Raw genomic sequence first — 22953 nt, forward strand, 5'->3', positions numbered from 1 at the left:
AGCAGTTAAGGCTCTTCTTCTGCCTCTTTTTTGTTTTCTTTTGTTTTTAAACAGCAAAGAAAGAAACCACAATGTGATTAAGGCCTGAGCTTGTTGCCAGGAGTGTGCAGGGTGGCCCAGACAAGGCCAACACTGGAATCCCCAGCTGGAATCTGGGAAGATGCAGCCCTCTGCCTCCAGGGCAGGAGTGGGGCTGGTGCTGCCTCTCTGGCCACCATCACCCTGCTGAGGTCTCCGAGCTGGTGGCAAGGCCGCGGAGCAGCCAACACGCTGAAGGACTCCACCTGAGCCACTGCCACTCCTCTGGCTGGATGTGACAGAGGATACAGGAGCCCAAAGCAGAGAGCAGAGATGCCCCAAGGCAGGGAAGGGGTCAAACCATGTCTGACTGGGGCTGAGCACTTGCTCTTTCCCTGCACAGCCCCAGGTGCCCACAGAGGCAGGTGAGGGGTGAGGTGCATCCCTCTGCTTTAGGAGCATGAGGGTGCCCTGAGGCCATAGGGACAGGAGCCAGCAGGAGGGTGGCAGGGACCCCTCCCCCTGGGGCAGTAGCAGGAGCCCAGGCTGTGTGAGACCACACCAGGCTCCAGGGTGGGCAGGGGCTGGGGGGTCTGTGCCACAGGATGACCCCAGGCCAAACCGGGCCAAGCCCAGTGCCTGGCGGGTCCTGGCAGCTGGACCCCAGCCCAAACACCCCTGGCCTGGCAGCAGAGAAAGTGAAGGGAGAGACCTGTTCAAAGAGCACCTTGTTCTGTTCCGGGAGGGTTTTAGCTCCTTCTTCTCCTCTTCTGAGTTATCTGCCACTGACGTGTTCTCCTCATCCTCCTTCTCTTCCCTCTTTATCTCGCTCGTTCCTGAGGAGACGCTGCTCCGGCCCAGCCCCCCGGACAAGCCTGCAGAGAGAGCACAGCCACACGCAGAGCTTGAGGGACCTGACCACACAGGAGGCTGGGGGGGTCCCCAGGCTCTGCTCCTGCAGTGGCATCCCAAACTCATCCTGCATTGCTGCCCCACATTCAGGGAAGGTGTGAGGGTGCTGCCTCTGCCCTGCTGGTGCTCCCTGTTCTCCCTCTTACTTCCCAGACCCTCCAATTTGGGAATCCAACCTACACAGCAGAGCACTGGGAACTGTGCACCCACACCTGGCAGGGGGAACAGGAAAATACAGACATGTAGGGTTAGATGGGATATTGGGCAGGAATTGTTCCCTGGGAGGGTGGGCAGGCCCTGGCTTGGGGTGCCCAGAGCAGCCTGGGACAGTGGGAGGTGTCCCTGTCCAAGGGAGGGTGTGAAACGGGATGAGCTTTAAGGTCCTTTCCAAGCCAGACCATTCTGGGACTCTGTAAAACCTCTGGAAAAGGACAAGTAGAAACTGCCCTGTGAATGCTGCAAGGAAGCACCAGCCTTGCAGAGGCATCATCCACCTCCTCCCAGGCTGCACAGGCCTGGACCCAAGCCCCACAGGTGGCTCCCCACACCCTCAGCAGTGGCCCTTAGCACAGGTGAGCCCTGGGAACAGGTGAGCCCCGCCTGCACCCGTGCAGAGCTGCCTTACCACTGTACGTGTCCTGCTGCCTGCTGAGGTCCGGGAGCGAGCTGGGCTGTGATGGAAGTGTCACATGGTTGTGGAGCAAGCTGGGGTTGCTGGACAGCCCATCCTCGGGGTGGCCTCCTCCCACCTGCAGCACAAGGAGCAGCATGAGCCTCAGGGAGGGGAGCAGGCAGTGGGGACATTCAGCTGAGCAGTCACCCCAGGCCACCCCCAGCTCCAGGCTGAGGCACTGCTGGTGCTGCCCTCACCCTCCCACCCCTGCAGCTCTGGAGTGCAGGAGGGCAGAGCCAGCCTGCAGCAGCAGCTCTCTGGGACTGTGCTGGGGACACTGCAGCTCCCTGCCCTGAGCAGGAGCTGCAGCCAGCCCAGAGCCCCTGTCACTGCTGTCCCTGCCCCGAGGAAAAGCCCCTCTGTGGCCAGTGCAAGGCCAGCACAGCAGAGAGGACACGTGTCCTGTGTCCACTGAGCACCACTGTGCCTGCACCTCCCTAGTGCCACCGGAGCACGGGACATCCCAACAACATGAACTTGGCTGCAAAGGGGCTGCAGGCAAAGGGTGAGGGGCCCTTCTGAGCCCACAGCCCCCAGGCAGTGCCACACAGGCTGGGGACTGACAGGACAGACCAGCCCTGCTGGCTCCCCAGCTGGCAGCAGCCTGCAGAGGACACGTCTCATTCCCTGCTCAGAGCAGAACCCAGGGAGCCTAGAAGGGGATCACAACTGCTTCTCTGGGGACTGGAGGGGTGTCACTGTTTGCTGCAGCAGGCAAGCAGCTCTGCCAAAAATGTGCTGCTGTGGTCACCAGCCTCTAGACAAGGGGGACCCAGGTGACCCTGCATGGGACGCCAGCATCCACGTGCCCAGGGTGCCATGGATCCATCACATCCCTGGAGCTGCAATGAGCCCTCACACACCACAGAGGGACGTGGTGCCTGCCCATTCAGAGTTCCTGGTGACAGCTGGCACTCCTGTACCCACTGGATCCCTCTTCTCCTCCCTGCATATCCTAGGGATGCCTTGAAGTTGTTTTGAGGGATTTTTAATCATGTTGCAGGGAAAGAAGAGCAGATCTCTCACCACCTCTACCTGCCCTGAGAAGGGGCACAAGGGATGGGCACACAGAGCTTGTGCCAAGGCTGGACTCAGTGTCCCCAGAGCAGCTGTGGCTGCCCCAAAATCCCTGGAAGTGTCTAAGACCAGGCTGGACAGGGCTTGGAGCATCCTGGGACAGTGGAAGGTGTCCCTGCCATGGCAGGAGGTGGAACAAGATGAGCTTTGAGGTCCCTCCACCCCACACCACTCTGGGATTCTGTGACTCAGCTCTCCCTTGCAGGAACATGGAAGTGACTTCTCTGCCTGTCACCCATGCAACGCTGCCAGCACCTGACCCAGCCTGGACCACACTGAGCTATTCCTGCACCACAGGACACGTCCCTCTGAATGCCATGTCACACCACACGTGACACGTGTCCCCAGCGTGTCCCTGCCAGCTGCCACATTGCTCCCACACTCACCAGACTCGGGTGCCTGTTCCCCAGGGCCATGACTGAGGCGGGGAAGGGCTGGCCCAGGCTGCCCACGGCAGCACTGTGTGCTGGTGCTGAGCCCAGCAGCCCGTGCATGTCCCCGTGGTTGCTGGGCATGGCAGAGGTCTGGCCCACGGCGTGGTTCCTCAGCACGTGGATGGCTTCATCCAACCTGTCTTCCATTTTGTTTTGCTGGAAGGGCAGGACAGAGAGAGGTTTGTGTTAAGTGCCCCACCCCTGAAAGTGTCCAAGGCTGGAGGGGGCTTGGAGCACCCTGCTCTAGCAGAAGGTGTCTCTGCCCATGGCAGGGGTGCAACTGTGTGAGCTTTAAGATCCCTTCCAACCCAAACCTTTCCACGATTCCAATCCAATTCCATGACTGCAATCCCATACAGCCAGCAGGCCCCTGCTGCTCTGCACTACAGAATGGCTGGTGGCAATCCTGGACTCAGGAGCCACAGGGCAGGGATGAAACAACCCCCCAAGCCAGTGCCATTCCCCGAAGGCACGACGGGTCACACGAGTGGAACTGCTCAGAGCGCGGAGGAACCTGCCAGGAATCTCTTGGGCTGGGCCCGACCCCTGGGATGGGCTGGCTGGGCAGGGGGAGGGTGCCAGGCTGCCGGGGGACTGCAGGTCAGGGATGCAGCACTCGGCTCTGCTCAGCTGCTGCTACCCAAACATCCATCCCTGCCAAACCAGCAGATTCCAGGCGTTCAGGGGAGAGGGTGCCACCCAAAACCCCTTCCCCACCGAGGCCTGAGGCAAGAGAGAGAAAAGGTGAACCCGGAATTTTTGGTGCCACTCACCAAAGTGTGGAGGCTCCCTTCGTAACTGGGAGATAAGGCACCCGCTCCGCCCGCCCGCGGCCACTGCGACGAGCCTGGGGACAAACGCAGAGCTGGGACCGGCCATGGCCACGGCGGCCACTAGATGGGGCTGGAAGCTGGGCCACCGCGACGGCTCACCGGCCACCGCGGCACACAGCACTGCTCGGGCACTGCTCGGGCCACACCGGCACCACCCGGCCCGGCACAGGCCACTGGGGTACCACAGGGCACTGCACGGGCACCATGGCACTGCATGGGCCACTGGGGCACCACAGGGCACTGCACGGGCACCATGGCACTGCATGGGCCACTGGGGCACCACAGGGCACTGCATGGGCACCATGGTACGGCATGGGCACCATGGCATTGCACAGGCCACTGGGGCACCACAGGGCACTGCATGGGCCACCATGGCATTGCACAGGCCACTGAGGCACCACATGGGCTGTGATGGCACTGCACAGGCCACTGGGGCACCACAGGGCACTGCATGGGCACCATGGCACTGCATGGGCCACCACGGCATTGCACAGGCCACTGGGGCACCACAGGGCACTGCATGGGCACCATGGCACTGCACAGGCCACTGAGACCCCACATGGGCCGTGATGGCACTGCACAGGCCACTGGGGCACCACAGGGCACTGCATGGGCACCATGGCACTGCATGGGCCACCATGGCACTGCATGGACACCATGGCACTGCACAGGCCACTGGGGCACCACAGGGCACAGCATGGGCACCATGGCACCACATGGACCACTGCAGCACCTCATGGGCCACCACAGAGCTGTGTGGCACTTGGCACTGCATGGCACTACATGGATCACCAAGGCACCACATGGACCACTGCAGCACCTCATGGGCCACCACAGAGCTGTGTGGCACTGCACAGACACTGTGGCACTGTGTGGCACTCTGAGCTCTGCCCTGGCTCAGCCCTTCAGGCCTCGAGAGGTGTCCCAATGTCCCTGGTCCCAGTGACTCACTGTGACCTCAGGGCCAGGTTACGCTGCACCCTGGGCACAGGAAGCCTGGGCACCAGCTCTGCTGGGTACAACCAGACCTGTCCTGCCCAAGGGGACCAGGAATGGGCTTCCAGCAGGTGCTGAACGTGGGTTTTAGCCCCTGGCTGCTTCCCAGGTGCCACTGCACTTCTCCCACGGGAGGCAAATCCAGCCACAGCCTCTGTGCAGGGACAGGGTCAGGAAGGGCAGGAGAAGGTCCTGGGGCTGCTGCCAGCCCTGGGCTGAGAGTTTGGGCTGACCTGGGAAATTCAGTGCCTGGGAGGTCCCCAAAGCAAACCCCACCCCCCTGACCCTCACACTGTCACTCACCTGCGAGGCCCTGCGGGGACCCGACCGGGGTGGAGGGGTTGGAGGAGAAGTTATTGCTAGAGTGGTCGGGGGAGTAAATCTGCAGGGACAGAAGGGGCATGGTCAGCAGTGCCACCCTGAGCTAGCTGTCCCCTCCCAGTGGCACCCACCACCTGCTGGGACCTCCCTTCTCAAACCCACAGCCAGCACAAAGACCGTGCCCAGCTCCCCCCAGTTCCCCCATTAACCCTGGGGTCTCTCCATGTCCCCACTGTCACCACCCCTGAGTGCAGCCTCTGCTCTTCAGGTGCCCTCTCAGGAGGAAGCAGGAGCTCTCAGGAATCGTTGCAGGGTCACTGTCAGCACCCCTCTGCCACTGTGCAAAGATCACTGAACAGGACACGGGCAACTCTCTGGTGACCCAGTGAGACCAGTGCCCTCCAGTTTGAACCAGCACACACAGGGCAAGGACTACTGGGACCTCCTGCCATGAGGTCTGTGTAGGGTGGTCTGCTGCTACCCAAACATCCATCCCTGCCAAACCAGCTGATTCCAGGCGGTCAGAGGAGAGGGTGCCACCCAAAAACCCTTCCCCACCAAGGCCTGAGGCAAGAGAGAGAAAAGCAGGCAAGAGGCAAGAGAGAGCAGCACCAGGCTGGGATGGCACAGAGCAGCAAATGGGGCTGCAGGGCCACCACAACCTCAGTTTCCCCATCCACCAAAAGGTGCTGGGACTGAGATGACAGCACACAGAGAGGGGAAAACCCTCCCTCAGAGGCTGCTGTGGATTTGGGGTGCATTCACCAAATGTGTGCATGTTCCCTGCTGGGCAGAGGGTCCCTGCAGCAGCAGGACTGGGGTGGGTCAGGACTATCCCAAACTCTTACCGAGGCCAGAGCCTTCCCGAGAGCGTCTCCGGAGCTCCCGGCTGTGGTTCCTCTGTTACCTGCCAAGAGACACAGATGCCACTGCCAGGGCCCCAGAGCCCAGCAGGACACAGTACCCTACAGGGCCTTCTCTGGGGGCACCTGCTCTGGGGTGGAAATTTCCTGCTTTTAGTGCTTTGCTTGAAAATTAAATGTTTGTCCAGCTCGGACATGGGGCACCTTCCCCTGGAAGCCATCAAGGGGCTGCAGGGACACCTCTGCAAGCCCTGGGCTGGAGTGTAGTGCCACCAACAGCAATCAGACATCTCTGCTGCAGCACAGCCACTGCCATGGGGCACCTCAAACCCCAACAACCACCAATGCACTGGATGAACCTAGAGGTCTCTTCCAACCTTAATGATACTTTCATTCCATGAATCCCAAACTTCCTTCTCTATAGAAAAACAAGGTATTTTCTACAAATCTGTGTCAGGATCCTCATTTCCTGGGGAGCACGAGTTCATTTCAGTAACAGCTTCAGCAGGGTCAGAGATTAAAGCACTTGGGGGTTAACGTGGTATCCAAACCCAGCACAAACATTCCTGTTCTGGATCTAGGGGAGCAGCTTCACACAGCTGTAAATCCATCCCACAACTCATCTAAGCCACAGCACCTCCAGGAGATAATACCAGAACTGCTGGGCTCCTCCCACACTCAACCTATGAGGTGTAAACCCCCAGAGCAGAACCCAGAACCTCCCTGTGCCTCTTCCCCGGGCAGAGACTGCAGGCACAGGTGCCACACGAGGGTGCCTGGGTGTGTGGGATGCCTCAGGCACCAGGTCTGCACAAGGCCTGGCCATACCCATGATGGTGTCGGTGCCGCTGATGGGGGGGGTGTGACTGGACACTCCGTACGCCGTGGAGGCCGAGGAGAAGCCGGACACGGAGGGGAGCCCGCCGTTCACCTCTCCGGAGTGCAGCTGGTAGTTCTGGCAGGGAGGGGGAGCGCGGTGAGAGGGGCCCCGCAAAAGCTGTGGGGTTCAGCAGCTGGGGCCTGGGCCCACAGCCAGGGCACAAGGTGCCAGGGAGGGGACAGCCACGGGGACACGTTACCATGCGTTCGTGCTGGTGTAAACTGTTGAAGCTGCTGGGCTGCGGGAGCGGGGACGAGGAGCTGCCCAGCATGGCACCGTAACTCGACTGGCTCATGGCACCCGGGGAACTCCACAGGTCTGGAGAGTTGTGGAGTCCATCTGCAACGAACCCAGAGCTGAGTGGGGCAGGGACAGCAGGAGGCAGCCCCCAGGCCCCAGGGGGGAACAGGTCAGCCCTGGCTGAGGGGCTGGGACTGTCCCCACCATGTCCTGCCTGTGCTGAGCATCACCCACTGAGCAAATCAGGACAAACTCTCTGGGACAGGGCCAGGAGGCCACGAAGGGCTGGAGCTGTGGCAGGGCTTGGCATGGAGCTCAGGGCAAGGCTCTTGCCCCCGAGGGTGCTGGCACTGCCCAGGCTGCCCAGGGAATGGTCCCGGCCCCAAGGCTGCCAGAGCTCCAGGAGCGTTTGGACAGCGCTGCCAGGGCTGCTCAGGGTGGGGCTGTTGGGGTGGCTGTGCAGGGACAGGGGCTGGGATCAATGATCCCTGAGGGTCCCTTCCCACTCAGGATATTGGATGATTTTGGGGCTGCATTGTGTCTCATGCCCTCCTGCCCTGAGCTCTCTCCAGATGTGCAATCCCTCCCATGGTCCATACCAGGGAAGGCTGCCCCTGCTCTGCCTTGTGGGATCACAGGGCTGGGAATAACTCACCTGTCATGTAAAAGGCTCCAGGATACACAGTGCTGGGAGGTTTCGAGGGAGTATATCCAGCTGGGTCCCTGCTGTAGTCATCACCTGAGTTGGATGGATACACCTGTGGGGCAGGAAAGGGGTTGAAGAGAAGGCCTTGGTCAGTCCATGGCCCCACATCCTCACCACGGCTGCCCCCAACCCTGCACAGCTTAAACTTTAAACCCCAAACTTCAGCAGTGTTTGACCACCTCTCCTCTCTGTATGGCAACAGAGCAGCAAGTGCTTCACTCAACTGACCTTTCAAGGGTGTGGAGGGACAGGAGCCAGGGAATGGCTGCCAGTGCCACAGGGCAGGGCTGGATGGGAGATTGGGCAGGAATTGTTCCCTGGCAGGGTGGGCAGGCCCTGGCTTGGGGTGCCCAGAGCAGCTGTGGCTGCCCCTGGATCCCTGGCAGTGCCCAAGGCCAGGCTGGGCAAGGCTGGGAGCAGCCTGGGACAGTGGGAGGTGTCCCTGCCATGGCAGGGTGGCACTGGATGGGCTTTAAGGTCCCTTCCAACCCAAATCATCTGATGAGCCCAGGAGCTTTGTTTTAATTCATCCCACAGCAGATTTGGAGGGAGAACTGGAGCAGCCCAGCCAAAGTCCTCAAAGGGCACAGCCCTACATGGAGCAGGGCAGGGGACAGGACACAGAGGACAGGGCACAGGGCTCCTCTCTGATTGTTCCTGTCACCCTTCTTGGTCCCCAGAACCTGCCCAGCTCCAGCAGAAGTTTCGACTCTGCTCCAGTTCCGTTTTTCCATGGTTATAACTTTTTTTGGGTAACCACAAAAGCCACCAGTGCTGCAGTGACTCCACACTGGGGGGACGGGCTGGGTGATGGCAGTGGGCACCCATGTGGCCTCGGGACCCCCCTGTGCCAACCTTGCCCTGTGCCAGGGTCCTGAGCACAGCCCCCACCCAAAGCCCTCAGGGAAACCAGGCTGAGGGGAAACTGAGGCACGTGGGGCTGAGCAGCCCCTCATAGCTGTTGTCACAGGGGAGGGACAAATCTCAGACAGCCCTCACACAGCTCTTGGGTCAGATTTCTGCAGCACTGCTCAGCTCTGTGATTTAACAGCACATGAAGCAGAAGAAAAAGCTTTTCCTTCCCTTCTAAATTAACCAAACCCATCCTAGAAAGCCTTGACCGAAAATCAGCTTCTGCCAGGACAAAAACAGACTTTTCTTTTTTTAAAGCAGAAATTCGACATGCAAAGAAACCGAAATGGCATTCAAAGTAACTGAAATAGCACTGAGATGATGTGAGAACTTTTGTCACAGGTTATTTTCATCTCCTTTGATTCATTCTGAAACCGATAATCTTTTTTTTTTAATCCAGCCGAAAGCAGAGGTGGGGCAGGGGCCAGGCTCTGCCTGGCACACACAGCTCTCTTTGGGAAGGAAACTTGCCTGAGTTTCTTTTTCCCCACAGCCAGCTGCTCCCTTCCAGCCCCTGTCCTTACCAGCAAAAAGGGACAAAATTGATGGTGTGAATAAAAGACACAATCAGAGAATCCTTAAGGCTGGAAGAGACCTTTAAGATCAAGTCCAACCATGAAAGCAGCAGCACCACCACGTTCACCACTAACCCATGCCCTCAAGTGCCACATCCACATGTTTTTTGAACAATTCCAAGATGGTGACTCCACCATGGCCCTGGACATCCTGTGCCAGGCTTCCTTTTGTTTAAAAAATGACCCCAAAGCCCTCCAGAAATCCAACAAGGTCAGTGGAGCTGGAGAAGGGTCTGGAACCAGGGGAGGTTTAGGTTTGGAAATTGGGAAAATTTCTTCACAGAAAGTGTTGTGAAGCATTGGAACAGAGTGCCCAGGGCAGAAGTAGAGTCACCATCCCTAGAAGTGTTCAAACAATGTGTGAATGTGGCACTTGGGGACATGGGTCAGCAGTGGCCTTGGCAGTGCTGGGGAACAGTTGGACTCTGTGACCCTTAGAGGGCTTTTCCCACCTTAATGACTCCGTGACTCTACAGAGAACTCGTCAAATAAAGACAAAAAAAGAGAGAGGGGGGAAGGGCAAATCCTGACAGACACTGGCAGCTGCCCTTTGTCCCCTGCTCAAAAAAGAGAATTCCAGGCCCTGGTCCTGCCGGGTGCTGTGGGCAGAGGGAGCCGCGCGTGGGCTGGGGGGGATGGGGAGGCGCTGCAGAACGGGAATCCAGCAAATTGACTTTTCCTATAATTTGATTAAATAGCGGGAGCGGGACGGGGAATGGAGTGCAGCACGTCTGAGAGCCCCGCGCCATCTGGCAGGGGCTGGCTCGGGGCCAGGCGCCCGGCAGCTGCAGCAACAGCCAAGCCAGGAACCCAGGGAGAAAACAACGGCGATAAAATGGCAGGGATGGAGGGAGCAGGGCTGCAAAGCAGGGGAGGTTCACCTTGCTGTGTGCCCACCCTGCTCCACCACCCCTGGAATATCGCCTGCTGGATCCTGGGGGGCCAAGTTTCAGCACACTCCTGGCCCCAACCCCTGCTAATTGTTCCTTTTGCTGTCCAGCACAGGGAGGCTGTGGGAAGCCAATTCCATCCTTCTGTGCACAGAGCCAGGAGCCGTGTGCGGGCACGGCGGGGCCGGGCTGGGCGCTGCAGGCAGCTGGGAATCAGGGCCAGGCTCTGCTCCCCAGCCCCTGGCCCCAGCCCTCAGGCCGGCGGCCTCGGGGACCTCCAGGTGAGGTAATTTCCTCCGGTTAAAATCTGCCAGCGCGGCGAGAGCCGCTCGAAAAGCCCCAGCGCTGGGATCCGCAGCGCTTTGTGGTCTGGGGCTGTTTTTCCCTCCCTGTTTTTCTTGCTCAAATGCAGGAGTTGGGGTGGGACTTTGGGCAGACTGAGGCTAAACAGAGCAGTGACCAGACTGGGAATGCACAGCCTGAAACAGCTCCCAGGCACTGAACTCGCTGTGGCAACAAAATCCTGCAGGAACCAACTTGCACAAAATCCCTGCCCGGTTCCTCTGGCACCGCAGCCGATGTGGGGCCACATCCAGCCCTGGATCCTGTGCCCGGACACAGCAGCCTGTGGCCAGGAGCTCGAGAGCTGCAGGGAGGCTCCAAGGGGCTCCATGCCCTGAGGGCAGCCCCAAGCCAGCACCTAACTGGTTTACGGATGGTTCATGGATGGTTTGGGTTCAGAGGGACCTCAAAGCCCATCTCATTCTAGCCCCTGCCATGGCAGGGACACCTTCCACTATTCCAGAGTGCTCCAAGCCCTGTCCAACCTGGCCTTGAACAATTCCAGGGATTCAGAGGCACTCTGGGCACCCTTGTGAGGGTCTCACCACCCTCACAGGGAACAATTCCTGCCCAATCTCCCATCTAACCCTGCCCTTTGACTCCTGGAGCCCCTTCAAGCCCTGCAAGGGGCTCTGAGTTCTCCCTGGAGCCTTCCCTTCCCCAGGTGAGCACCCCCAGCTCTGCCTGCCTGGCTCCAGAGCAGAGGGGCTCCAGCCCTGGGAGCAGCTCTGTGGCCTCCTTGGGACAGAAGCACTGAGCTCAAGGGCCCTGGGCTCCCAGCACAGTTCCTCTGTGCCCGTCCCTGCCTGGCATTGTTGCTCACTCCCCCTGAACCCCTCTCGCTGCCTCTGGCATCACTCCCTGCTCACGCACCCACCCTCAGCTCCTGCAGCCGCTGACCTCGGCGAGTTTTCAAAGCAGCTCGGGAATTACAGATTAAAGCACTTCATTTTAATAAGATGCTGATTAACCTATTTATTTTGCACGGGGTCCAGCGATAACACGGGGCGGGCTCCTGCACGGGCGAGTCAGACAAGAAAGAGCCTTTGATCCGCTGCCTTTGAGGCCACTCCTGCCTCACACTTCTCCCGCCGCCCAGGCACAGATCTGCCTCCCCAGGTGTGGAAGTTCAAAAACAAACCAGGAAGCTGGAGCTCCCAGCACAGGGAGGGTGAGGGAAAGAGGCAGAACCAGCCCGTGCTCTGAAAACTGGAGCTTTGGCATCAAGGGGCAGCTGAGACAACAGCCAGGGCAGAAACAGATTTAGGTTGGATGTTGGGGAAAAATTCCTTCCTGGCACAGGGTGCCCAGAGCAGCCCTGGCTGTCCCTGGATCCCTGGCAGTGCCCAAGGCCAGGCTGGATGGGGCTTTGAATACCCTGGGTGCCCCTGGCCATGGCAGAGGTGGCACTGGATGGGCTTTAATGTCCCTGCCAACCCAAGCCATTCCATGATCCTATGGAAGGCTGGAGTGCAGGTGTCACTCCGACACAGGGGCTGAGCTGGAGCAAAGGCCAAGCAGCTCTTCCTGTGGGAATCAGGGTCCTCCAGGGCTCTGCCAGCAGGATGGGCCAAACCCCAGCACTTTGAAATTTGAGGCCAATAAAGGCCATTTGTTGGGGCGATGTTTTCCCCACATGTCGACTGGGGTTTAAAGCTCCAAATTTCCCACAGAAACTCGAGGCAGCGACACGGATTGTGACTCAAGCAGGTTTTCCCTGTCAAAACACACACTCTTGGAGCTGGTTTCTGCCTCATGTGGATTCACACGGACCCTCTAACACTCCCAGGTCTGTGAGCCCAGCCTGGCAAGGCCTCGGTGCCCTCCCCTCCCTCTATCCTCAGGTCCAATCCCAAAGGCAGAGCCTGTGGTGCAGGTACAGCTGTGCACCAGCAGTCAGGGAATGCCACAGCCCGGATTTCCCCAGGGATGGGGGTGTTCCCTGGGGAATGGGGCAGTGTCACACCGGCTTTGGCAGAGACTGAGGGCAAGTCTCCAGCACAGCCCCGGGCTGGGGACAGAGCCCAATGAGACCGAGCCGTCCCCCCCAAGCACGCAAACATTCCAGCCAGGAATGCAGCCCCGGCCCCAGACTGCTCCCGTGCTCCTGCAGGAGCCCCGCAGCCCGCTCCAATTAGCTTTCCTGCAGATCCCATTACCCGCAGCCACAAAGACATTGTTCAGCTCATTCCCCCGAACAGCCGCGGGAGCAGGGCTGGTGTATTCCTGCAGGCTGCTCAGCTTTCCTGTAAAGCAGCGCACACCTGGAGCGGGCTCAGCTGCTGCCCCAGCGCGGGGGCGAAACCCGAGCCCGCGGTGTCGCCTTGCAGCCGGACCCGGCACGGGCTGCGGGCTCGGCTCCTTCCCGGAGCTCCCACCGCCTCCCCGCACGGGAATTCCCTTCCCCATCCCGCTAGGATCCCAGCAGCGCAGGGTTCTTGTCGCTGGCAGCTTTAGGTTGGGAGAAATCCTGTGAAGTTTGTGGATTTTTAGGCTGGCACCCCAGTGTCGGGCAGTGCGAGTGGCCGCAAACTGAGGTCATTTTCCAAGGGAGAAATAAATTATTTCCCCAGGGTCTGGCTATCAGCTCAGAGGGGACATCTCGGGCTCCAACAGCAGGCAGGTCCTGTCTGCTGGCAGCTTTGATTTGGGAGAAATCCTGAAGTTTGCAAATGCTGACGTTGGCACCCCACTGTTGGCCAGTCTGGGGTTGCAGGTGCCAGCGGTTTTGGGGCTCAGGGAGCAGGGATGGCTCCCAGGGCACCAATGGGAACCCCCTGCTGCCACTTACCGAGGAGGGGAGTCCAGGAGGCACCTTCCGAACCTTTTTGGGCTGTCCATCTGCATCAGACAAGAGAGGATCTCAGTTTTCGAGGGGTTAGAGGGAGGGGAAATGAGCTGCAGCAAAAGTGTCCAGGGTTGCAAACTGCAGGCAGAGACAGGGCTGAGATCCCAAATGTCCTGTGGCTGAGGAAGCATCAGCAGTGAAAATGTCCAAGGACGAGACTCTCCAAATCTTGTCTACTCCCTTTGGGGGCAGGTTTCACACCCACACAGAGATCCCAGGACAGGAAGGGTTTGTTGGGAGAGACTGAGCCCATACATGTAATAACATTTAATGTTATAACCCCTCATTGGGATTTTTTTTTTGAAACACTTTTAACCTGAAGTGGGCTTGTGGAGAGAGGATGCAGAAAAGGAACACATGCAGGGCTGGGCTGTGTTTGAATTTGCTTCCTACACAGGAACAGACCTGAGAAACCTTTACTGCTGCAGGAGGCAGGGATGTGCTTCCCAGGGACAGACCCCAGCCCATCCCTCCAGTTCCAGCTCTGGAGGGGCACAGGGGACAGTTCAGGGAGGTGTGGGGAAATATCCAGAAGTGCCTCAAGGGAAAGCACTGGCTAATTTTAAAAAAATTCTATTTTTCATAATTATTATTTTAGAATTCTCTTTCCATAATTATTTTTAATTATTTTTCATAAATTAAAAAAAATCATAATTAAGGAAAGCCTGGCTGGGGGTGCAGGGTGCTAACACAGCAACCTGACAAGCCAGGGACTCTGCTTGGATGTACCTCCAGAGCAGAAATTCATCCCACAGAATGCTAGATAATCATTTTCCAGGCTGAAGTGGCAGCACCAGAGTAGGTGCCTTTTTCTGAAAAGCACTGAAAAATGCACCCAATGCACTGGGTCACTTCTGGTTTCACTCGTTGGGGAAAGCCCAAAATAGCAGCAGGAAAGTGGCTCTGGAGGGTGCAGGGGGAACTGTGACGAGAAACACAAGTTCTGGGGAACTGGAGCTTGTGTTCCCTCTGAAGTTAAACTCACACCTGACCCCAGCCTTTGGTAAAAGCTTATGCTCAGCTCCATCCAGACACGGGCAAGCCCTGCTTGGGTACAGCAGAGCAGGCAGGGAGAGCTCCTGGAGCAAACATTCCCTGGGTCCCAGGCACAGCTCCAGCACCTCCTGCTGCCTCCTACACCCTGCTCCTGCCACTCGTGCCTGCTGCAGCTCCAGGAGCCATCAGCCACAGGAACAGCCTCCTTGGCAGCCCAGGGCTTGCCAGGAAGGACGAGTGATGTGCAGTGTGGCTGGAGGTGTTTTTACAAGAACCTCGAGCCATTTGCTGCTTTCAGCTAATCTGGCATTCTCCAGAAAGAGGGAAATTGTACCTGACTCTGAGCACCCCTTTTTTGAGGTTAGATCTCTCTCTCTGTATATAGAAGAGATATTTACATGCATTCCCTCCCCTAAAAGAGCAAACACCAGATTCATGCCAGGGGCACACATGGCAACATCAGTCCCTCATTCCCAGCATCAACGTCCTCATTCCCAAAGGCAGGTCTGACAAGGACACCTGCCCAGGTGCACGGTGGCACCCGGGGGACACGCAGTCACTCACCTATGCTGCTCTCTGCACCTCTCCTGCGAGGATTGTTGGGGTAAGAAAAATACTGAGACCCCCCTTTGCCCCCGGTGGGGGAAAGCGTGCTCGGGCTGGCGATTCCCATCTCGCTGGGCAGGAAACCAGGCTGCAAACAAGGAGAGAGAAAAGCCCTTCCATGGAATTACACTGCAAAACGACTCGCTGGGAGAGAACAGAGCTGCTTTGAGCCACCTTCACACCAATTCAGCTGAGGGGAAAAATAAACACGAGCCAAGGGGCCAGGAGGGAAAGCAAATCCGTAAATATGGGGGTGGAGGTGGGGGAATAGGTGTGGAGGAACAAAAGAGGCTTTCAGCTTGTGCTTTCCTGCTGGACCCCAGCAAGAAACCTCTGCAAACCAGGGATGCAAACCAGCAGGTGCCATGGTGGGGGACAATGTGGTCCTACAGTCACCTTGTAGGTGCCATGGTGGGGGACACTGTGGTCCCACGGTCACCTTGCAGGTGTCATGGTAGGACCAGCACAGTCCCATGCTCACCTTGATGTCCAGGACAGCATGAGCCCCACATCGCCAGCCCATGTCGTGGCCAGTGCCCTGGAGCTGTGCTGCCACTGCTCAGGGTGGTTTTCTCCTGAGTTTTATCAGGGAAAAGCCAAATGCCTCTTTGTAAAGCCAGGAAACTCCTCCCTCTGTTTATCCCGGCTGACCTTGGGCACGCTGGGAAGCAGCAGAGCCAGAGCCCAGGGTGCTCCCTCCTGGGACAGAGCCTCTCCTCCAGCACTGCCCCTCTCACCTCGGGAGGAAGTGCAGTGTATTTACATCAAATTGCACAGGGCTGCCAAAGTCCCAAAAGCTCAGCTTTGACCCATCCTCTGAGGGCAACACATGGAAATAAAGGAGGATTTCAGGCTTTTGAGAAACTGGAAAGAAAAACCTTTGCTTTCAAACTCTGTCTCCTCCAGAAAGGGGTCAGGGAGGGAAAGAGGAGCTCGTGTGTTCACAGCTGGTGACATTCCTGCAATCTGTTCCACTGCTCAGGTTTCCTCTGCTCTGGACCCACTCTGTGCTCAGCCAAGGAAAGCACCCGGAGGGATCCTGGGAGCTGCTGCCCTGCTCCTCCTGCAGGCAGGAGACACATTGGGACTTTGAGGCAATTTCCCAAAGAAAGGGGTTTTCTTCCTGTTTCCTCTCCTTGGGGATGCCCCAGGAGATGGTTCAGGGTTAAACAAGGGGGAAATGCCCTGCCAGCTCTACCCTACCAGAGCAGGGCATTTTTGGGCAAGAACCTGATCCCCATCCAGGGCATTTCCACCAGACAATTTTTAGTTTAAAAAAACCAAACAAAAAACAAACGAAAAACAAAAAAACCCAAAAAAGTCAACCCCCCTCACTCCCCCAAACTGGAGCCAGAAGCAACAACTGCTCTGGGGGCCACAGAGGCTCCTCTGGCCTCCCCCCACCCCCCACAAGGGGGTTTTGTCTCCTCTCCACATCAAGTGGGATTTGCCACCCGATCCTGAGCCCTGTGCCTGCCTCTCCCGGGGCCTCTCCCGACCATTTGCCCCCCCATTTCTGTTACCTTATATTCCCCCTCCTCCACGAAAGCCCAGCAAAAGCATCACATCCAAAAGCAACACTTGGCACTGGGCCCGGTTTTCTTTGAGCAGCTTCAGTGGTAAATGAAATTCACTCTGGCACAGCCAGCACAGCTGCTCCAGCAAAGGAAACATCCTCACTTCAGAGAGGAGGAAATTATGACAAATTTGTGTAAAATTAAAACATGTAATATGTGTGTGTGTACATGGATAAAATAAAAGCTGTCCGGCCAAAAGCTCCTCCCTTGGCTCCAATGCTGGGACTGTTTCCCCAGGGCCACACTGGGCACCGAGGGGGCACTTGGAGCCACACATCAAAGGGAGCTGCTCACTCCTTCCCAAAAAACTATTTCTGGATGTTGCTGGCAGCAGGGGAGGTTATCTCAGGGCTGCTCTGCTGTGTTCTGGGCCCAGATTGACACCTCTGGTATTCCCCACAGGAAGCAAAGCTGCTCCCCCCAGCAGAGCCCAGGGGTTCACACGGGGTGACCCAACAGGGCTGGGCTGTGTCTGCAAGAGGTGGCTCTGGTCCCTTCCAGGATGGTGGAGATCATGGAATGCCAGAAGGATGTGTGTTGGGAGAGACCTCAAAGCCCATCCAGTGCCACCCCTGCCATGGCAGGGACACCTCCCACTGGCCCAGGCTGCTCCCAGCCCTGCCCAGCCTGGCCTTGGGCACTGCCAGGGATCCAGGGGCAGCCACAGCTGCTCTGGGCACCCCAAGCCAGGGCCTGCCCACCCTCCCAGGGAGCAATTCCTGCCCAATCTCCCATCCAGCCCTGCCCTGTGGCACTGGGAGCCATTCCCTGGCTCCTGTCCCTGCAGGCCTTGTCCCCAGTCCCTCTGCAGCTCTCCTGGAGCCCCTTCAGGCCCTGCCAGGGGCTCTGAGCTCTGCCTGGAGCCTTCTCTTGTCCAGGGGAGCAGCCCCAGCTCTGCCAGCCTGGCTCAGAGCAGAGGGGCTCCAGCCCTGGCAGCATCTCTGTGGCCTCCTCTGGCCTGGCTGCAGCAGCTCCATGTCCTGGTGCTGCCCCAGGGCTGGGCAGAGCTCCTGCTGCAGGTCCTGCACCAACAGCCCCACCATAAAACTACAGCTCCACCTGACAGTCACTGAAATGATGCTGCAGCAGCACAGAAAACACCTCAGAGACCACAACTGGGACACTGGACACTGGCCAGGGAGCTGGGAGATGCTGCTGAGGAGGGAGAGGGAAAGGCCAGGACAGGCAGGGGAGGGGGAAGGAGCCTCCTGGAATGCTCCCCTGCCCAAGCCAGCCTGGCACAGGGAAAGGTGCTGCTTGGATCTGATTCCCTGGAACTCCCCAGCAAGGCAGCGTGCCTGGGTCATGGCTGATCAAATACAAACCAGGAGAAACAATAACAAAATGAGCGAGGCTGAAGAAGACTGGGAAAGAAGTGAGAGGCTGCTACAACCAACATCTTCTAACCTCTGACAACTCCTCTGAGCCAGCAGCACACACCAGTATGAACCCCCAACACTCCACAGAGGTTTTGGAGCAGAGCAGAGGCTTCCCAGGACCCAGTGCATGAAGATGAGATGTAAATCCAGGCTGGTTTTCATTACCAGACTCCTGCTCTCGGGAGCCACTAAATGAAGCAGAAAATCTCACTGCATTATATCATTACCTGGTTTAGTCCTGGCATCCCTGTGTCTCTTCCAAACGTGGAGTATGAGGCTCTTTCACTGCTCTTCCCTGCAGAAGAAGAAAAGACAAGGTTTGGGGTAAGAGGGAAGTGGAGGGGTTTTTTTGCCCCCAGGCACCTGGATCCTGCCAAGGGACAAATCCTGCTCCTGTGAGGCAGCTCACCCTGCCCTCCCATGAGGAACAGCTTGACAAGCTTGTGCTCAAGCAGGAGCTGCTTTAAGCTCACAGAAAGCAGGTCCAAAAGCACCAAAAGGCCGGAGCTGCAGTGGCACAGGGAAGTGTTGGTGGCCATGAAAAGTGGCAGTGTCAGCCCCAAGCCAAAAGGTCCCTGCAGACACCGAGAGCCAGCTGGGCTGGCAGGGCAGGGCTGGAGCAGACCAAGGGCCAGGACAAGGCACAGACCCCGGGGTGCTTTCCAGACAACAGGAAATGCAATCCCAGCAAACAAGAGCTGAGCTCCTGCCCTGCACAGGGCACTGGGCACCTTCTGCCCCTCTCCTGGGGGAGGTTCAACTTCCCAAATCCTGTGGCTCCTCACAGCCAGCTGGGATCTGTGTGGGGACAGCCCCATGCCAGCAGTGCTCATGTGCCGCTGTGAAGTTACAGATTCCCAGAAGGATCTGGGTTGGAAAGGACCATAAAGCCCATCCAGTGCCACCTCTGCCATGGCAGGGACACCTCCCACTGTCCCAGGCTGCTCCCAGCCCTGTCCAGCCTGGCCTTGGGCACTGCCAGGGATCCAGGGGCAGCCACAGCTGCTCTGGGCACCCTGGGCTAGGGCCTGCCCACCCTGCCAGGCAACAATTCCTAATTCCCAATATCCCATCCAGCCCTGCCCCCTGGCACTGGAAGCCATTCTGCCTTGCCCTGGCACTCAGGATCAATGAGGGCTTCTCTCACAACCACCTCACCCTGCACACATTCAGCTGAAAATAAAATTCTGAAGGGCCAAAAAAAAAGGAGCCCAGATACCTGCTGGGATGTTCCCTCTCCAAAACATCCTGGCACTCTCCTGCCTCATGGTCACTGCCCTGGACACAGTATGGCCCCAGCCAGCAGCGCCCAGGAGTGCCAGGGCAGCAAAGGACACAAGGAAGGGAGGAAGGGAATGGTTCTGTGCCTTGCCTGCAGCAGCTGGAGGCACAACAGTGTCCTTTGGGATTCCCTCCATCCCTCCAAAGCAAAACCAGAAACTCTTCTAGTGGGCAACAGGCCCTCCACCAGCCCCCACCCCCAAACCCTTCCCGAAAAGGGGATCACAGATCACATCCTGCCTCTGGTCTGGCTTAGTGAGCAAAATTGGGAGGAGTGGGATTTTGCCAATCTGCTTAGCCCAAAGCCAGCCCCAAGGCCACTAAGATGCAGGTTAATGCACTTGGGGCCACACTGGGGCTGGCAGGACCCTCCCCACAGCACTGAGAGCAGATGAAGAGGGGAGGGGAAGCAAAATGCCTCAAACCATCCCCCATGAAGGACAGGGCCCAGAGACCAGAGAATCCAGAATGGTTTGGGCTGAAAGGGATCTTAAAGCCCCTGCCATGGACAGGGACACCTTCCACTATCCCATGTTCCTGCAAGCCCTGTCCAGCCTGGCCTTGGGCACTTCCAGGGATCCAGGGGCAGCCACAGCTGGACCCCCTGGACAGGGGCTGGACTCATCAACCTGTGGGTCCCTTCCAGCTCAGGATATTGCAGGATTCCATGATTCATGTGCCAGATGGGAAGAGAGAGGAGGCTGCTCATTTTGGAGCCTTACCATGGAGGTCATGAACTCGACCCAGAAATTTTAGAGTGGATTCCCCCACGATGACCCCCAAGCCCCAGACCCCCATTCCTGCTGGGAAGGTCCTGGCATGGCTCAGCCTCCCCCTCCCTCCATGCAGGCACAGCCGGGGGCCCCTGGTGCTGCTGCCATTTCCTTTCAGAGGCTTAAACGTTAAGTAAACAAAGGTCAGAATGTCAGAGGATGGATCTCCTAAATGACCTAATTTCTAAAAGAGCTTAAGAGCTCGATCCACCGCAGCACCAGGCAGGGCACAAAGGACACAGCAGGTTGTGGCATCAGGCAGGTTCTGATTACTCCTAAAGCAGAGGAAAAGCAGGGTAATGCTGGGGGGGATGGCTGGACAGCAGCAGCCAGGTCTCCCATCTGATAACACACTGCAGCTTCCATGTGTGACTGCAGTGGGGAATCAGAGTCACAGAATGGTTTGGGTTGGAAGGGACCCTAAAGCTCATCCAGCAGTCTCTGCCATCACCAGAGAACTTGGGCAGAGCCAGGGGGCTCCTGGACGTGTGTGGGTAAGGTGAAGACACACTGGGCAATCCCCAACCATGTGAAGTTTAACAGGGCAAGTGTCAGATCCTGCCCAGGGATGGGGCAGCCGTGGGTGCAGGGACAGACTGGGAGTGAGAGGCTGGAGAGCAGCGCCCTGGGAAGGGCCCTGAGGGTCCTGGTCAGGGGCAAGTTGGATCTGAGTCACCGCTGGGCCCTGGCAGCCCAAAGGGCCACCCTGTCCTGGGGACACCAGGCCCAGGGAGGGACTGTCCCACTCTGCTCTGCACTGGGGCAGCCTCACCTCCAGGGCTGGGGCACTTTGGGCACCATGAGATCAGAAGGATCCAAAGCTGTTGGAGAGTGCCCAGAGGAGGGACACGGAGCTGGGGAAGGCTCTGAGGAGCGGCTGAGGGCCCTTGGCTCGTTCAGCTGGAGCACAGGAGGCTGAGGGGAGGCTCCTTGAGCTGTGGCAGGGCTTGGCATGGAGCTCAGGGCAAGGCTCTTGCCCCCGAGGGTGCTGGCACTGCCCAGGCTGCCCAGGGAATGGTCCCGGCCCCAAGGCTGCCAGAGCTCCAGGAGCGTTTGGACAGCGCTGCCAGGGCTGCTCAGGGTGGGGCTGTTGGGGTGGCTGTGCAGGGCCAGGGGCTGCCCTGAGCATCCCTGAGGGTCCCTTCCAGCTCAGGATATTCCAGGATTCTGGAACCCAGTGGCAGCTCTGCACTGCTCCAAACCCACAACCTTCTCTGATGTCTCTCATTCCTCATTCAGCACTTGCTGCACCCTTGGGTCTGTGGGTGCCCCATGGGATGGGAGACATTGGGAAAGAGAGGGCAGCCCTGGCCAGCCCCTGCTCCTGCACCCTCCATCATCACATAACAAGGGAAAAAAGCAGTAAAAAACTCAGCAGAAGGGATTTTACATTTAAATGTCTATGAAAACGGCCGAAGGAAGAAGCACCTTTCTGGGCTGGAATGTACCTAAGCCTGCTGGATTCATAAGGTGTGCAAGCTGGGCAAGCAAAGGCTGACCTTGCCAGCAGAAGGAGCTGTTTCTGCAGCACAAGGGCATGCAGATGGCACAGGTGGCAAGCCCAGACCCACCCTGTCACCCTTGGTAGCCAGAGCCCAGGACTCCAACCAGGAAAGGTGGCCAAGGCCCAGGCAGGAGGCAAGGACCAGGATGGAGGCAAGTCTCAGTAACTTGGGGAAAACCCACCAGGAATCTCCCCAAACCCCACCTTGCTCCCAGCAGAATTCCTGAAATCCTGCAGATGGACGTGAAGGGATCTTGTGGGAGGAGGAGGAGAAGATGTGGGAATAAAGCCCTCAAAGAGGAAAAGGGTTTCCTTTGGAAAGGAGGTGAAGCACAATGGAGGCACCTCAAGTCAGTGCACCCAGACACTGGCTGAGGGCATTCAGCATTTCCAGATCCTCCTGGCACCCCCCTCCTGTCTTTCCCCCTGCCAGCTCCTTCTCCTGCCCCCCATCTGCCTGTGCTGCCTCCAGCCCTGCCTAAGGAGCCTTTCCCAGCCTCTCTCCTCCCCAGCATGTTCCCTCTTGCAGGATCTGGCTGTGTGGGGCTCTGGGAAGCCTCCCCAGCCCTGCCTTCACCCAGGGCTTTTCCAGAGGAAGCCCCCACGCCGTTTGTGCCGCTCCTCCCAAGTGCACATCTGCTTCTGAGCTTGGAGACAAGGCAGAAAAATATAAACTGCTCTTCCCAGAGGTTCTCACCCACTCTGGCAGTGTCACAGATTGGCTTTGGCACCCTGGATCATGGCAGCATCTCACCTCCACTGGAGCAAACTGCTTTTAAATAATAATAAATCATGGGTTTGCCATTTCTCTCACAGACCACAGAATCACAGAACAGCCTGAGTTGGAAGGGATCCACAGAGATCATCGAAGTCCAACTCCTGGCCCTGCACTTGACAGGCCAAGAAAAAACATTTAAATGCTGCCTGCAAGTTTTTCCAGCACCCACTGGCAGAACCAGTGCCCCCACATCACCCCAGCCCCAGCACAGCCACCACCCACCATGCACCTCCCCCAGCCCCACACTGCTAATTCCATTCGAATTCCATTAGAGTTCTGGCCTGGGGGAACAGGGGAGGCGAAACACAGCCAGGGATTAAAAACGGGGAGGAAAAAAAGAAGTTAAAAAACCAGGAGCAGCGACCACCCCCTGATTAAACCCATTGTCCAGGAAGACCCCAATCTACAGGCACTGACAATACCCACCCGATTAGGAACACTGCTCTGAAAGGCAGCTAATTACTAGGAATAATTACTAGAAAGAAATCTGTTATGGCTTATCAGTTTCCTTGCTGTTTAACCACCCCACTCCCCGCCTG

General features: G+C 57.9%; 1 protein-coding gene across 19 annotated transcripts in view; it reads right to left on the minus strand.

Annotated features, from left to right (window-relative positions):
• The window catches only part of TCF3 (transcription factor 3), an 82624-nt gene that overhangs the window by 11793 nt on the left and 47878 nt on the right, over positions 1 to 22953 (minus strand). For 11 of the 19 annotated variants that reach the window (XR_005626284.1, XR_005626283.1, XM_039696687.1 and 8 more), the window contains 12 exons: positions 18306 to 18373; positions 15081 to 15210; positions 13464 to 13513; positions 7903 to 8005; positions 7207 to 7346; positions 6956 to 7082; positions 6113 to 6171; positions 5247 to 5325; positions 3888 to 3961; positions 3067 to 3270; positions 1556 to 1679; positions 731 to 893 (listed from right to left, as the gene is read on the minus strand). Coding sequence is in view for 17 of the 19 variants with exons in the window: in XM_039696687.1 (XP_039552621.1) it covers positions 731 to 893; positions 1556 to 1679; positions 3067 to 3270; positions 3888 to 3961; positions 5247 to 5325; positions 6113 to 6171; positions 6956 to 7082; positions 7207 to 7346; positions 7903 to 8005; positions 13464 to 13513; positions 15081 to 15210; positions 18306 to 18373 (1321 nt within the window). In the remaining 2 variants the exon portion in view is untranslated. The remainder of the gene's footprint in view (positions 1 to 730; positions 894 to 1555; positions 1680 to 3066; positions 3271 to 3887; positions 3962 to 5246; positions 5326 to 6112; positions 6172 to 6955; positions 7083 to 7206; positions 7347 to 7902; positions 8006 to 13463; positions 13514 to 15080; positions 15211 to 18305; positions 18374 to 22953) is intronic. The other 8 variants (XM_039696696.1, XM_039696695.1, XM_039696692.1 and 5 more) reach the window with 2 other exon arrangements.

The sequence above is a fragment of the Passer montanus genome, unplaced genomic scaffold, assembly GCF_014805655.1.
Source record: "Passer montanus isolate IOZ18808 unplaced genomic scaffold, ASM1480565v1 scaffold114, whole genome shotgun sequence".
NCBI lineage: Eukaryota > Metazoa > Chordata > Aves > Passeriformes > Passeridae > Passer > Passer montanus.